The sequence below is a fragment of the Notolepis coatsorum genome (genome assembly GCF_963971535.1).
Source record: "Notolepis coatsorum genome assembly, chromosome: 17".
Lineage (NCBI taxonomy): Eukaryota > Metazoa > Chordata > Actinopteri > Aulopiformes > Paralepididae > Notolepis > Notolepis coatsorum.
Window position 1 is genome coordinate 68,601,230 of NC_140181.1, and position 13,598 is coordinate 68,614,827.

Below are 13,598 nucleotides of genomic sequence, written 5' to 3' on the forward strand. Positions count from 1 at the left end.
GGTCTGGGAGAGTGGAGGCTACCACGTGCTTCCTCCGACGCACGTCCAGCCAATCAACCGCTTCTTTTCACCTGGCAGCGCGGATTCTCACTGAGAGGGCGTAGCGTGTGGCTGTGGAAGGATCACACTATCCCACTTAGATCCTATCCGCGCTTAGCAGGCGCCCCGACCGAACTGTAGGAGTCGCTGTTTACAACGACCCGGACCCACCCCGCCAGCTTCTCCCACCCTCTAATACTGCCAATTGTATTAGTGTGAACGGCCAGCCAAGCTGGTGACAACCCCGGAGCTGTGAGCTGGATTCGAACAGGCGAATCCAGCCGCTCCGGGGTTGGTGACAAACGCAATCTCCGTTACGCCACCTGACAGCGCCCAAAACTGACTTGTAATCTAAGTTGCCTAAACCAGTTTGTCAATTTTAAAAGCTCAGAGGACGGAACAGGTTTATTTGTTTATATTTTTTATTGATAAGGAGATAGGGAAAGATAGAAAAGGATGGATGAAGCAGGCGGTCGGGTGGCGTAGCGGAGATTATAGGCCCTAGTATCTTTAATTGTAAAATGTTGATATCTAACACATTTTGATATTTTACCATTCCTAAGTGCTGCTTCCCATTGTGTTTCAGACATGGGTATACCCCATGTCTCACTCTCATTGTATTTAATAAATACATGTAAATTATATTTGGTATTTGTAACTTGGCTAATATTGAAACTGTTGGTTAGCTAGATTAAACAGTACTATTATTTTGTTTCTCTGTCTTGCGATGGCTGTGTTACCTTGGCAACAGTGCAATACTCCAATTCAGCCATTGGTAATGGACTTATCTCAAACCCTGCCCTCTTTTCTTGATCCTCCAATCACAACTGTCGCTTGCCTCGGACAAACAAAGCTTGTCCGAGGCAAGAGACCGTTGTGATTGGAGGATCAAGAAAAGAGGGCAGGGTTTGAGATAGGTCTATTCAGCCATTGGGTGGGTGGTGCTGCTGAGCGAGCCGCGTGAACACTTTAGGCAACCAACTTGCGCTTCCGCGTTTCTCTGATTGGCCGAGCGCCTTCCGCGTTTCTCTGATTGGCCGAGCGCGGCTCCCCCTTAAGCTTCAGGAGAGAGGAGAGAGGCTGATGGGAGCCGAATCCCGGATGTGTGTTGTAGCCACCGGGTAAATCGCGATTTTTTATTAGTTTGTCATGACAAACCAATTACATAATCCAACATATGTGTAAAGGCACAACGGTATATTTTTTTAATGATTCGTTACGGCGCAATCAATACTTCCATGCGTTCGGGACCTCCATGTTTTGGGGGTATTCATCAGAAAAACCTGATCCGGGATTCGGCTCCCATCAGTCGGGCAAGAACTGCGGGTTTTCAGCCTCTCTCCTCTCTCCTGGAGCTTAAGGGGGAGCTTAGTATTCCTGCCTCTGAGGAGCTTGTCGCGGCTCATGCGCATGCGCGCGGCCAATCAGAGCAATTCAGAGCAACGCGGAAGCGCATGTTGGTTGCCTAAAGTGTTCACGCCGCGGGGACTGTGAGTGCTGGGCTGACGTTCTGCAGATGGATACTATTGGCCAACTCGCAGGCCCAAGTTGAGAGGGCGTGTCTGCAGAAGATGACGTCGCCGTGTTTATGTCAAACTAGCAGCAGTAGACGGACGGACAGGCATAAGAGCAGCCTCTTATCTCTCCCTCGGAATCGAGGATCGCAAAGGTATGTGGAGCTCAGTTACGATGGTAATTCATCGATGCCAAAAGCGTAGCGAATATAAGAATACATGCTAAAGTAATTGCAATTAATGGCATTCCAAGATATTGCTTGCGAATGTCCCGTTTCCTCCCAACTCGATGGCAAGCTCGCAAGCTAACTTGCTAAGTCGTTAGCTCACAGAAACACATACTTGCCCGTCGCCTGTCAGCCAGCGAGGTAACACATTAGCCCAGGTCGTCACATTCAGACTGCTATACGATCACTGATGAGCTCGTGGGGAATAGCAATCGCATGGAAAACGTGCTGTATTTGTTTGCCTGCTTCTTTTGTATGGATTTTATTTAGCAAACCTAGCTAACATTAGCTGTCAAGAGTAGCGTTTAGCTAATAGCAGGCGACTTGCCTTCTAGTCACGTGTCTGGTTCAATCTTGCGTTTCCCACTAGCTATTTTTGTGCCGAACCCTTTTCATTAAATGATCGTTTAAGCTATTAATAAATGTGTTATGAAGACCAGACGTCTATTAAGAATGCATTAAAGGCGCACTGAACACGTTTTGCACATAATCTCACGCACACATCCAAAAAATACTAGTTTTTCAGACAATCATTTAGTTTGACAGTTATTGGGAGTAAATGAGTGTGAATATGGCCACCAGTGATCTGGGACGTTGAATCCTTGTGTTGTATTAAATAAATGTCCGTGGTATGTTATGTACAAATAGCAATACCCTGTCATATAGGAACTGCTACCTTTATGTTATTACAGCTCAAAGAAATTATGAGGTAGTAGTCCATATAAGACAAGTTATTGCTATTTTCATCGACATCATTTCACAAGGTATTGCTATTTTTCACCTGCATAATTTCATGGACCTGTGTAAGTAACAATTCATTCAATGTCCCAGATGGCATCACTGGTTGCAATATTCACTCATTTACTCTCAATTAGCTGTCAAACTAAATTAAGGTGTGCAAAACGGGTTAAAGTTTTTGGATGTGTAGTGGCGGCTACGTGGCGTAGTGGGCAAGGCGCTGGCCACGAATGCGGAGACGCTGGGCTCGCCTGTTCGAGCCCAGCGCTCCACATTGCTTTCGGTTTAGCTGGTCGTTCATACTAATACACATTGGCCGTATTAGGGGGTGGGAAACTGATGGGTGGGGATCGGGCGTTGTGGACAGCGACTCCTACAGGTCGGTTGGTGCGCCTGCGCAGTAGAATCAGGAAGTGTCGGGGGCAGCGTGAGCCTCCCACGCGTTACTCCTCGACACTGAGAGATCGAGCTGCGCAGGTGAAAAGATGCGACTGCTGTTACCTCAAGTACCGGAGGGGACTTGTGCTATGTATGACTTAGTCCACATTGCAGCCGGCTTGTGGGAGGCAAGAAACAGCGTTCGTGACAGGGGAGGGTTGAATTGGATGATACGAAATTGGGATGGGAGAAAATATAGAAAATGGGAGAAAAAGTGGATAAAAAAAAAAAGTTTTTGGATGTGTTTGAGATTATGTGCAAAATAAATCGGCATTGTTTTTTGGTGAAGTGCCTCTTTAATAGACTTGTTTCTTTAGATTTTTCTGCCTGTTTGTTTTACTTTGTAGGTAGCTATTAAACTCATTAAATACTAACTAGTAACTAACTACACAGTGACATTACTTAACGTATCTCTTTCATATATTACAGCTTTGAAACTCCCAACATCTCTGAAGCGGTGACCCAGCGTGCTGCACGGTCGCCCCTCCTGGGTGCCATGTTCCTCGGTTCCACATGAGCTCTACTATGTGGTACATCATGCAAAGCATTCAAAGTAAATATTCCTTGTCCGAGCGGCTCATCCGCACCATCGCATTCATCCGCTCGTTTCCACATGACAACGTGGAGGATCTCATTCGTAGGGTGAGTTTTTCTCGTGGCTCTTCCTGGTCCACGCTGATGATTTGCTTGTGTCATCATCAGAGATGTATTGACACCCAGTTTCCTCTTGTGCTTCAGGGAGCTGACGTCAACCGGATGCATGGCACTCTGAAGCCCTTACACTGTGCCTGTATGGTGTCCGATGCTGACTGTGTGGAGCTGCTGTTGGAGAAAGGAGCAGAGGTACGGTTGGTAGAACTGACTCTTGACACACTGAGCACGATGATATTAACATTCCAGATTAGTGATGGGCATGAGTAATTGATTACTTGAGTACTCACCGTTTCAACTGAACTTGAGTGGATTTTGAGGGTGCTCTATTTTATATTTGGTTAACACCAAATACGTCCACCAAACATGCTTGTTTGTGCCACTGAAACAGAAATCTCGGTACTAGCTATATGCTATTTTCTCATTGTCTGCGTATGAGCCTGTACCAGCTATTGTAAAAGGGACATGGTGCCAATTCAAAGATGGAATATTCAGGCAGATTCCTGAATAATATCAGTGTAATGTAAAGGCACCCATTGAAGAAACTTAAGATCCTGTGTCAGGGTTAGAAATTAAAAAAAAATTTCAAGGGCTTTTTTTGCCCCCCTTAATTGATTTTCGGGGGCTTTTTTTGTATTTCGGGGGCACAAAATTTTTATAATGAAAATTAACATAAAGATTATAAAACATTGTTGACACTTTTTTTTACATTCTTCGTCCCTATGTTTGATAATGTAATGTTAATGTCTCCATAGATAGGGCTCTACGCTAACCTTTTTCCCAAGGAGCACATGTGCTCCTAAATAAAATGTTAATAAATAAAATCTAAATACAAATTTAGGAGCACACAGAAATTTAGGAGCACAGTGACAATTGTTCAAGTAACACACACACACACGCACACACACACGATGTGTGACATCATGGCTTGGTTTCATGTTTTGAGGTACCTTCAATTATCTGTAAATAATACATACATACTCTATCTAAATAGATTAAATATTATTGTCCCTGAGGGCAAGTTGTGTTGTTGTCTTGATATATCTACAAATAGCAGACGAATAACCGGTTGCCTCTGGATCAATGAATGTCTAATATTGAATAATATTATTAGCTATTTTATTTTTAACATCCCTAATTCCAACAGTCAAGAGGCTTGTTTCAAATTGATACATGAAAAACCCGACACACGCGCAACGTTTGAGTATAGGCTCTGGCCAGATCGATCAATGAAATACGTTGCACGCTCAGCGCTGTGGAATGAAGGAAATGCGCATCGGGATCGGATTTGGATGTTATTCTTTGGAGTTGTGTTACAAATGGAACGGCCTTTCCCCGCCGAACACAAGTTACTTAACGTTACACAGGTCGCGCTATGCAGATGCTTAGCTTGCTAACGTTAAGATAGCAGTGTAATGCTTGATGAGAGCAGAGCGCTCTGTCTGTGTTCGCATCCTCTCTCTCTCTCTGTAACACGCAGCGGGCCCCGCCTCCCTCCCTCCGTCCTTGGAACAAACATTCCACCCAAAAACTGAATTTCAGTCCAGTTTCAATCTGAACTATTAACAGCGGAGCTGTTTTGTAATCTTCACTCGTCTGTCTCGCACACTGCAAGTAAATGATTTTTCCGGTTTGCACACACACATATTATTAGGGGGAAATACGAGGGAAATGCTCGCACTGTAGAGCATATATATAATTATATATATAATTAGTAAACTGTCGGGGGCTTTTTTTGCCCCCCTTAACTGATTTGAGGGCATTTGGTCAATTTTCGAGGGCATTTTGCCCCAAGCCCCCGTTAATTTCGAACCCTGTCCTGTGTAATTATCGCAGTTGTCCGTGTCGAGTTTAATTAGTATCCAGTCTCATTACTTTTGCATAGAATTGTCAATGGTGGATATATGATTCTGTTTTCATGATTCCAGGTGAATGCGTTGGATGGCTACAACCGCACAGCACTGCACTACGCAGCAGAGAAGGACGAGGGCTGCGTGGAGCTGCTTTTGGAGTACGGGGCCCTGCCCAATGCCTTGGACGGTAACAAGGACACCCCGCTCCACTGGGCCGCCTTCAAAGACAACCCGGAGTGTGTGAGGGCCCTGCTGGAGAGCGGAGCCTGTCCCAACGCCTGGGACTACAACAATGACACGCCTCTGAGCTGGGCAGCCATGAAGGGTAACCTGGAGAGCGTCAAGGTGCTCTTAGAGTATGGGGCACAGGTCCACGTGACCAACCTTAAGGGCCAGACGCCCATCTCTCGGCTGGTGGCCCTGCTGGCCCGGGGCCTGGGCACTGAGCAGGAGGAAGAGTGCCTGGAGCTGCTGTGCCGGGCGGCTGGGCGCTTTGAGATCCGAAGAGCCGACGGCACCCTGCCCAGGGAGCTGAGCAAAGATCCCCAGCTACTGGCTAGGCTGACCAGCATGGTGGCCCAGGCCCCCTCACTCCGCTCTCTGGCACGTTGTGCTGTCCGACAGAGCCTGGGAGCGCAGTTCCTCCCTACTGCAGTTAAGGAGCTCCCTTTACCAGAGTCTGTCAAAGATTATCTACTGCTCAGAGACTAAGGGGGGCTAGTCTGATTTTTCGATGGCTTCTGACACTGCATTTATTGGCAAGACAGTCTCTCTCGATGGAGTTAGATCATAATATTCAGACAATGTTTGATGATACAAGCTATCTAGGAATTCTGGTAGAGGCAGGGGCCGAGCAGGCAGTTCTTTGAGTGATGCTTATGAATGGATGTACTGTTGTGTGTGTGTGTGTGTGTGTGTGTGTGTGTGTGTGTGTGTGTGTGTGTGTGTGTGTGTGTGTGTGTATAACAAACAATTATCCTTTCCTCCCTTTGGAGTTCACACTGCAGAATCATTCTTGTAATCCCAAGAGGAGAAAATACAGTCCTAACAGAGCAAGATAGGTAGGAATAGTTTGATTTGTTAAAGGAAAACTCCAACATTTGGGAAACCCTGGAGTTAGACAAGAAGATACATACCTTTTTTGTCTCTCTGAATGCATTAGGCTTAGGGAACGCCTGCACCGTTAGCGTAGCTTCATCACTGGAAGTGGGTCAGACCTTTACCCTGAAGTTCCCTACAGTCACGAAATACACTCTAAATACAACTACAAAACGTTCCTGTAAACATGTTGTGACCTGTGTGTTTACCACGTGGAGAAATAAAAAATAATTGAATTCGACATTTACGTTTTCTAAGCAAATATACTCGGAACTATTTTTTGCTGAACCACTCCTCTCTGGGCTCAGTGATTTTACATCACCAGTGCTACTTTCTAACGTCGAGGTCAGTGTTTGTTTACATTTTCATTTCATTCAAAGGATCCGAACCGATTGAAGTTTATGGATACCATGACTGGTAAGTTTTCATTTATGTTTTTAGATGGAAGGCTGTATTCCATCTGTCTAACGTTAGCGAATATTGTGAGATTGATGAATAGGACAGTCACTACGTTGCTGGACTATCAACCTAGTTAGCCCCTTTCATGACTGCGATGCACGGCTACAGGGTTTGGGCGAGTGAATCCACACTTGTGGTATTATTATAACTCATTTATTGTGTAACGCTAGCCCCTTAAAACTTACCACAGTCATGGTATCCATAAACTTCAATCGGTTCGGATCCTTTGAATGAAATGAAAATGTAAACAAACACTGACCTCGACGTTAGAAAGTAGCACTGGTGACGTGAAATCACTGAGCCCAGAGAGGAGTGGTTCGGCAAAAAAAAATTCCGAGTATATTTGCTTAGAAAACGTAAATGTCGAATTCAATTATTTTTTATTTCTCCACGTGGTAAATACACAGGTCACAACATGTTTACAGGAATGTTTTGGAGTGTATTTCGTGACTGTAGGGAACTTCAGGGTAAAGGTCTGACCCACTTCCAGTGATGAAGCTAAGCTACGCTAACGGTGCGGGCGTTCCCTAAGCCTAATGCATGCAGAGAGACAAAAAAGGTATGCATCTTCTTGTCTAACTCCAGGGAAGATGTTAAATAAGCTAATTTCCCAAAATGTTGGAGTTTTCCTTTAAGTAATTCACCAAAATACAAACAAAAGTAATCAAAGTTAGCATTAGTTAGTCACATAATGTAGATAATTCCAACATGTAATCTTGTTTCCTTCTTGCCATCTCAAAATGTGCAATGCCGATAAAATACATTTATATAGTAATTTTTATGCACTTCTTAGGTTCTTATGTATCAATGCTTGCCGTCATGCGAGAGACTATTGGTTTTGTTTGGGCTTTCTATGTTTTTTAATGGAAACGGTACAGTTTACACCACTAATAAGAATAAACCATTTGGTTGTATTTAGGTGTACTTATAATATACCTTTTTCTTTAATGATTTACATCAGGATTTCTAGGGTGCTCTCTGGTCCAAAACTTTGTGGAACTTTAAAAGTGACTACAAAAGATGTTACCAGCAATTGTTAAATGTTTGTTCAGTGATTTGTTTATTTTAGGCAAGAGGTTTAAATGGTAGAAATTGTGAAGCGGCATGGTCATCTAAAGTTTTTATTGTCTTTAAAAGATAATCAAAAAAAAAAAAAAGTATAAGTTTGTTTTGGCATTTGATTAAATTTGGCATTTGATTAAATTTGACTGTTTTCTGTGTTTGTTTTGCTTGTTCCGCAGGTGTGTAAATATAACCTTGCTATATTTGTTGTGTGACACCAGTGTGTGCACATACGCAAAGTGCTTTTTTTTTGTTTGTTGATTAACTTAATTAAAAGTAAATGCCTTTCGATATTCCCAGTGTTGTTTTTCTCCATTGTCTTTCCAAGAAAATTTACAAAAATGTTTAGTCTATGCTTTTTGGGGGAGAGGGATTTGTTTACATTTGCAGAGCTTGCAATTAGTTTACAAAACATTTACTAAACATGTAATTCTATGTTATGTCATCATAAATGAAAACAAAGTCATTTTAGACTTGGTGAACCAAGTATAAGCATAGAATGGGTCTAGATAACAACTTCTCATGTCACCTTCTTGCTTCATAGTGTTCCAGGGACCCACTTTCCTTATGATGACAATTTGTTTTTTTTCAGTTGTGAAAATATACCAGAGTAGACTCAAGTTATTCTGATTCATAGTATTCCATTGCAGACATATTGGTCGCAAACAACAGGTGATTGTAATCAAATAGCAGATGATTATCATTAAATGATAACTGTGGCCAATGAGCTGTCATTGTGCCATTGTATGGTAAAACGTGTCGTGTACTACGAGTATTATTATTATTATAAAGAAAACACCACACCCATTTATCACATTGTATTCTCAAACTGTCCAGAAGGGGGGTCTCTATCCATTTGTGTCTAAAATCCCAGTAGCATCACTGGATTGTCAAATTCTTGTCACCTGTCTTTTTGATTGAATGCTTTGGTCTGACAACATGTTGCATTTAATAACTTTAATTGTTGATTGCTTGATTTAAAACTTTTAACAGATTGCATAATGGGTACAATACAGTACGGCTCAATACAAACAACTGCTAAGAGGATGCAGACCAGAAAAATACTTTCGTCTTGTTTACATCAGGGTCCTCCATTTTCAATTAATCAAGACATTTATGACATACAAGACATACAAATATACAGTACTGTAAGAAAAAGAGATCATACAAAAATATATACATCCGAACGGGAGGAAACTGCATTGGATTTGGACATTTACCGGGGCCAGTTTCTAATTGCAGCCACCTGTAGGTGTTTTATATCACATTTATGACTACCCCCTCATAGGTTTTATGATCTTTTGTTGAGTTAGCTACATGTGTAGCCTATTAGTTCTAGACGTTTCCGATGCATTGTTTTTGTCCCTACACAGACGGGACGAGAGGACAGACTTCCAGAGAGAGGGTGAGAAATTAAGGAAGGAAACCAAAGCAACACCGAAGACCCCCTCTCGTCTGTTGTTCATTCCATCTTTTCAACATTTCACTTGTCATGTGCAAAGTGTGATATCAGCAGTTTAATGCGGATAGGAATTTAAAAAGGAGGAAGAAAAAAACGATCCACCCAGTGGTTATGCAAGACGTGATTTTAGGGACTAAAATTAGATGCATAATTAAATATATAGTTTCCTCATTCACAGGATATAGAAATAGGAATTGGCAGTTGTTTTTCACATCAACCATATTGATGAAACACCGGCTGGGTCTTAAATGGGCACTTTAGGAAAATAATGATTATATTAGATTCAAATGTATTGTCATTATACAGCACAACGAAAATAAGATATATATATATATCTAACCAGAGTGTAAGAGTAAAGTGCAATAGCAATATACAATGTACAGGGCCCAGGAGTTCAAAACTTGTAATCCCTATCTGATTGGATCAGATTTGTATTCATTCATTTCAACTCATTATGAATTGAAAATGGTGGACCCTGATGTAAACAAGACGAAAGTATTTCTCTGGTCTGCATCCCCCTAACAATTGTGTGTATTGAGCTGTACTGTACCCATTCTGCAATCTGTTAATTAAAATGTTAATAAATCAATCAATCAATCAATCAATCAATAGGGATTCAATGTTTTGAACTCCTGTGCCCTGGTGACTGGATATAAAATACATAAATGAGTACTACTGAGTAATAGTGCTAATCAGATGTATGTGCAGTGTTATAGTATTATTATGTACAGTGATACAGGTATAAAAACACCATGGTAGTAAGTGATACTGGCCAGCTGTATAACTGGTATAAGAGTATAGGTAATGGATATATGCACAGATAATATAGATATAGTACAGATATGTAAAAGGATTATATGCAGGTATATTCAGACAGATGTGGACACATATATAAGTAAGTATATATATACAGCATTATTGTACATGATATCAGTTATATGCAGGTGTATAAATAGGTATATATGAAGGATTGTATGCAGGTATATTCAGACAGATATGGATATATATATATATATATATATATACGGTAAATATAAATATATCAGGGCTGTCAAAGTTAATGCTTTCATTTGAGATTAATTTTAATTATTTAAAGCGCAATTTTTTTTTAATCTAGATTAATCTATGGAGTGAAACATTTTCAACGTTGTGAACTTTCAGCAGTATCTTTGCTTGTTCTTTTTTTGCATTGACTCATGCACCTTTTTGAAAATCATCTGACATGAAGATGGAACACATTTTTGTTGTTAATATGATTTATATTAGTAGTAGTTCATACAAGACATTATCGTCCTCTAAGCCAATCTGCACTTTAACATAGGCCTGTTTTTTTTTTTTTTTTTTATCTCTGTTAGCGTCGCGGATATAAGAAAGAGGTCTTTAAAGCTGAGTCAATGTTGATGGTTTTGTTGAACATTTGTATTTCACAGGAGAGAAACTGTATTCAAAGATCAAAGAAAACTATTAAAATAGTCTTTGAATCTAAATATACTTTCTTTGTGTTGATTCTACATTAATTCCATGATTTTACGCAAGTAAATATCTGTTACAAGCTTCGGTCTTAAGTAGAAAAATGCGATTAATCGTGATTCATTTATTGATAAATTAATCTAGATTAAATACAGAAAATTGTGCGATTAATAATTTTTTTTAAACAGCACTAATATATATACATACAGCATTATTGTACATGCTCCAGAGTTATATGGGTAGACTATAGTTTAAGGTAGGTAGCTATATGATACAGTGTAAGGCAGTTGTAGACAGTGACAGCAGTAGGCAGGTATAAATTGAATATAGGCAACAGAGTTCAAAGTTCATACAGTATGGGTAACAGAGCCTAGGCCCTAGAGCAGGGGTCAGCAACCTTTACTATCAAAAGAGCCACTTTTCCCCTGTCCCACAAAATAAAATCCTCAGGGAGCCGCACAACCTATTTACCCTTAAAATGAAGATAACACAGTGTATAACATTTTATATATCCCCAAGCATACCCCACATTTAGCATAAAATGCCTGACAATTGCATAGCATACCCAAAGTCATTTGCGATTTATTATACTTTATATTGCTGTGTTTACCTGTTATAACAAAGGAAAACCTCAAACTCTTATGAAGAGGAGAAAAAATACTGGCTGTGTAGACCTATTTTTAAACAAAACACAGAAGAGGAGACAAAACACTGGCATCTGTAGACCTACTTTGAAATAAAACCCTGAACTATTCAGGTATATTTGAGTCCTTCCCTTATTTGTGGAACATTTATAAAATAAAAAGTAATCCACTTTGAAAAAAGACTACCATGTGTAGACCTACTTTGAAATAAAACACAGAAAAGGAGAAAAAACACTGGCATCTGTAGACCTACTTTGAAATAAAACCCTGAACTATGCAGCTCTATTAGAGTCCTTCCCTTATTTGTGGAAAATCTATAAAATAAAAAGTAAATTTTCCGTTGTTCGCAAATTTCGCACCACATATCAGGCATACAGGTAAGCCTTTTGTTGACTAAATATCTTAGTTGATGAAATATTTTTTCATTTCAGTGTCACAGTATGACATCGAACTCCAAAATAAAAAATAAGGTGATTGGCTAAAGAGCCGCATGCGGCCTCGGAGCCGCAGGTTGCCGACCCCTGCCCTAGAGTATCTATAGGCAATGGAGTTCAGAGTTTATACGGGGGTGGGGCTGTCATCGTGGTACAGAGTTCAGAGAGATGACAGCTGAGGGATAGAAGCTGTTCCTAAGCCTGCTTAACTTGGAGCGGGGGATTCCTATAGCGCCTCCCAGAGGGACGGAGGGCAAACAGTCCGTGATTGGGATGAGAGGTGTCTTGCTGCGTGCCTTCCTCAGACACTGTTTGTGATGATTGTCTCAATTGCAGGCATAGGCGGCGGATGGGCTTCAGGTCGAGGTAGGCTGTATTGGGAACGCCCCTCGCGTTGACCTTTTATTTTTGGTTGCACAAACTGTCCAGGTTCTGATTTCATATACACACACACTACTAGGCTATACTACAGCGAGCCCCACTCATTTATATATAGTGCAAATTAAGTGTTCAAATGAAGGCATCCAATAATATATGAACCATTGTCTTACCTTAATGCAGATAAATGCGACGTTTCGTCTTGGTGAGAATTGAATCACAAGTTGCAATGAAGTGAAAGTTTTTCGTAATTTAGATCTCATCATGCTTTGAAAACAATGTACATACAGTAGCTCTAAAAAGCGATTTGATGAACTCGGACTCTCATCATGTCCTCTTAGAGCAAGCCCTTGTTTGCCAAGATAAAACAACATACAGCCTCAGGTGATAGTTAGCTAGTTATGCCTCTCCTCGCTTCTCTACAAAGCGATCGGCGGGCTGAAATTCAGAACACAGATGTTTGCTTTACTCTGCCTGCGGGATCAGATTCAGGATGATCATGTGAATGATGTGATTGGCCACATTATTTAACCTGAGCCTATGCGTGATTGGTTACTGCTTGTATACCTGGAATGTTAAACGCTGCCGATTGACACCTTCGTCGTTGTCACCTCGGCCAGCGAGCCGGCTGCAGCACAAGACACACTAGCCAGCAGCCTGCGCATATATATTATATACATTTCAAGATTCCGAGCATAATATTCTGGGTAGGCATAGCCGCCCCTAGCCTTAATATACGCGCCGCCTATGATTGCAGGGAGTGATGTACCGGTGATGTGTTGGGTGGTTTTCACCACCCTCTGCAGTGCTTTTCAGTCTGAGGCAGTGCAGTTGCTGTACCAGACTGTGATGCAGTTGGTGAATATGCTTTCTATGGCGCACCGGTAAAAGTTCACCAGAATCTGAATCTCCTCAGGAGCCTTCTTGACCAGTGACGAGGTGTTGAGGGTCCAAGAGAGGTCCTCGGAGATACCACACTATGTTGATTTCTTTTGCATATAATCTCACACACATTCAAAAACTCTGGACAGTTTTGCACACATTAATTTAGTTTGACAGTTATTGGGAGTAAATTAGTTTGAATATGGCCACCATTGAAGTCATCGAGGCCCCTTTAACAAAAAAAGATTT

The 13,598-nt window shown here is 41.3% G+C and overlaps 1 protein-coding gene across 1 annotated transcript; it reads left to right on the forward strand.

Annotated features, from left to right (window-relative positions):
• The first annotated feature begins 1,629 nt into the window (after window positions 1-1,629).
• asb8 (ankyrin repeat and SOCS box containing 8) lies at window positions 1,630-6,433 on the forward strand. Its single transcript, XM_084333918.1, has 4 exons — window positions 1,630-1,708; window positions 3,386-3,598; window positions 3,695-3,799; window positions 5,536-6,433. The coding sequence occupies exons 2-4, from the start codon at window positions 3,470-3,472 to the stop codon at window positions 6,169-6,171; spliced, it is 870 nt and encodes a 289-aa protein (XP_084190044.1). The 5' UTR covers window positions 1,630-1,708; window positions 3,386-3,469; the 3' UTR covers window positions 6,172-6,433.
• The last annotated feature ends 7,165 nt before the right edge of the window (window positions 6,434-13,598 follow it).

Coding starts and splice junctions, on each gene's coding strand:
- asb8 (XM_084333918.1), top strand. CDS start 3,470: ATGAGCTCTACTATGTGGTACATCATGCAAAGCATTCAAAGTAAATAT. Junction 3,599..3,694: donor TGGAGGATCTCATTCGTAGG/GTGAGTTTTTCT, acceptor CTTGTGCTTCAG/GGAGCTGACGTCAACCGGAT. Junction 3,800..5,535: donor TGTTGGAGAAAGGAGCAGAG/GTACGGTTGGTA, acceptor TCATGATTCCAG/GTGAATGCGTTGGATGGCTA.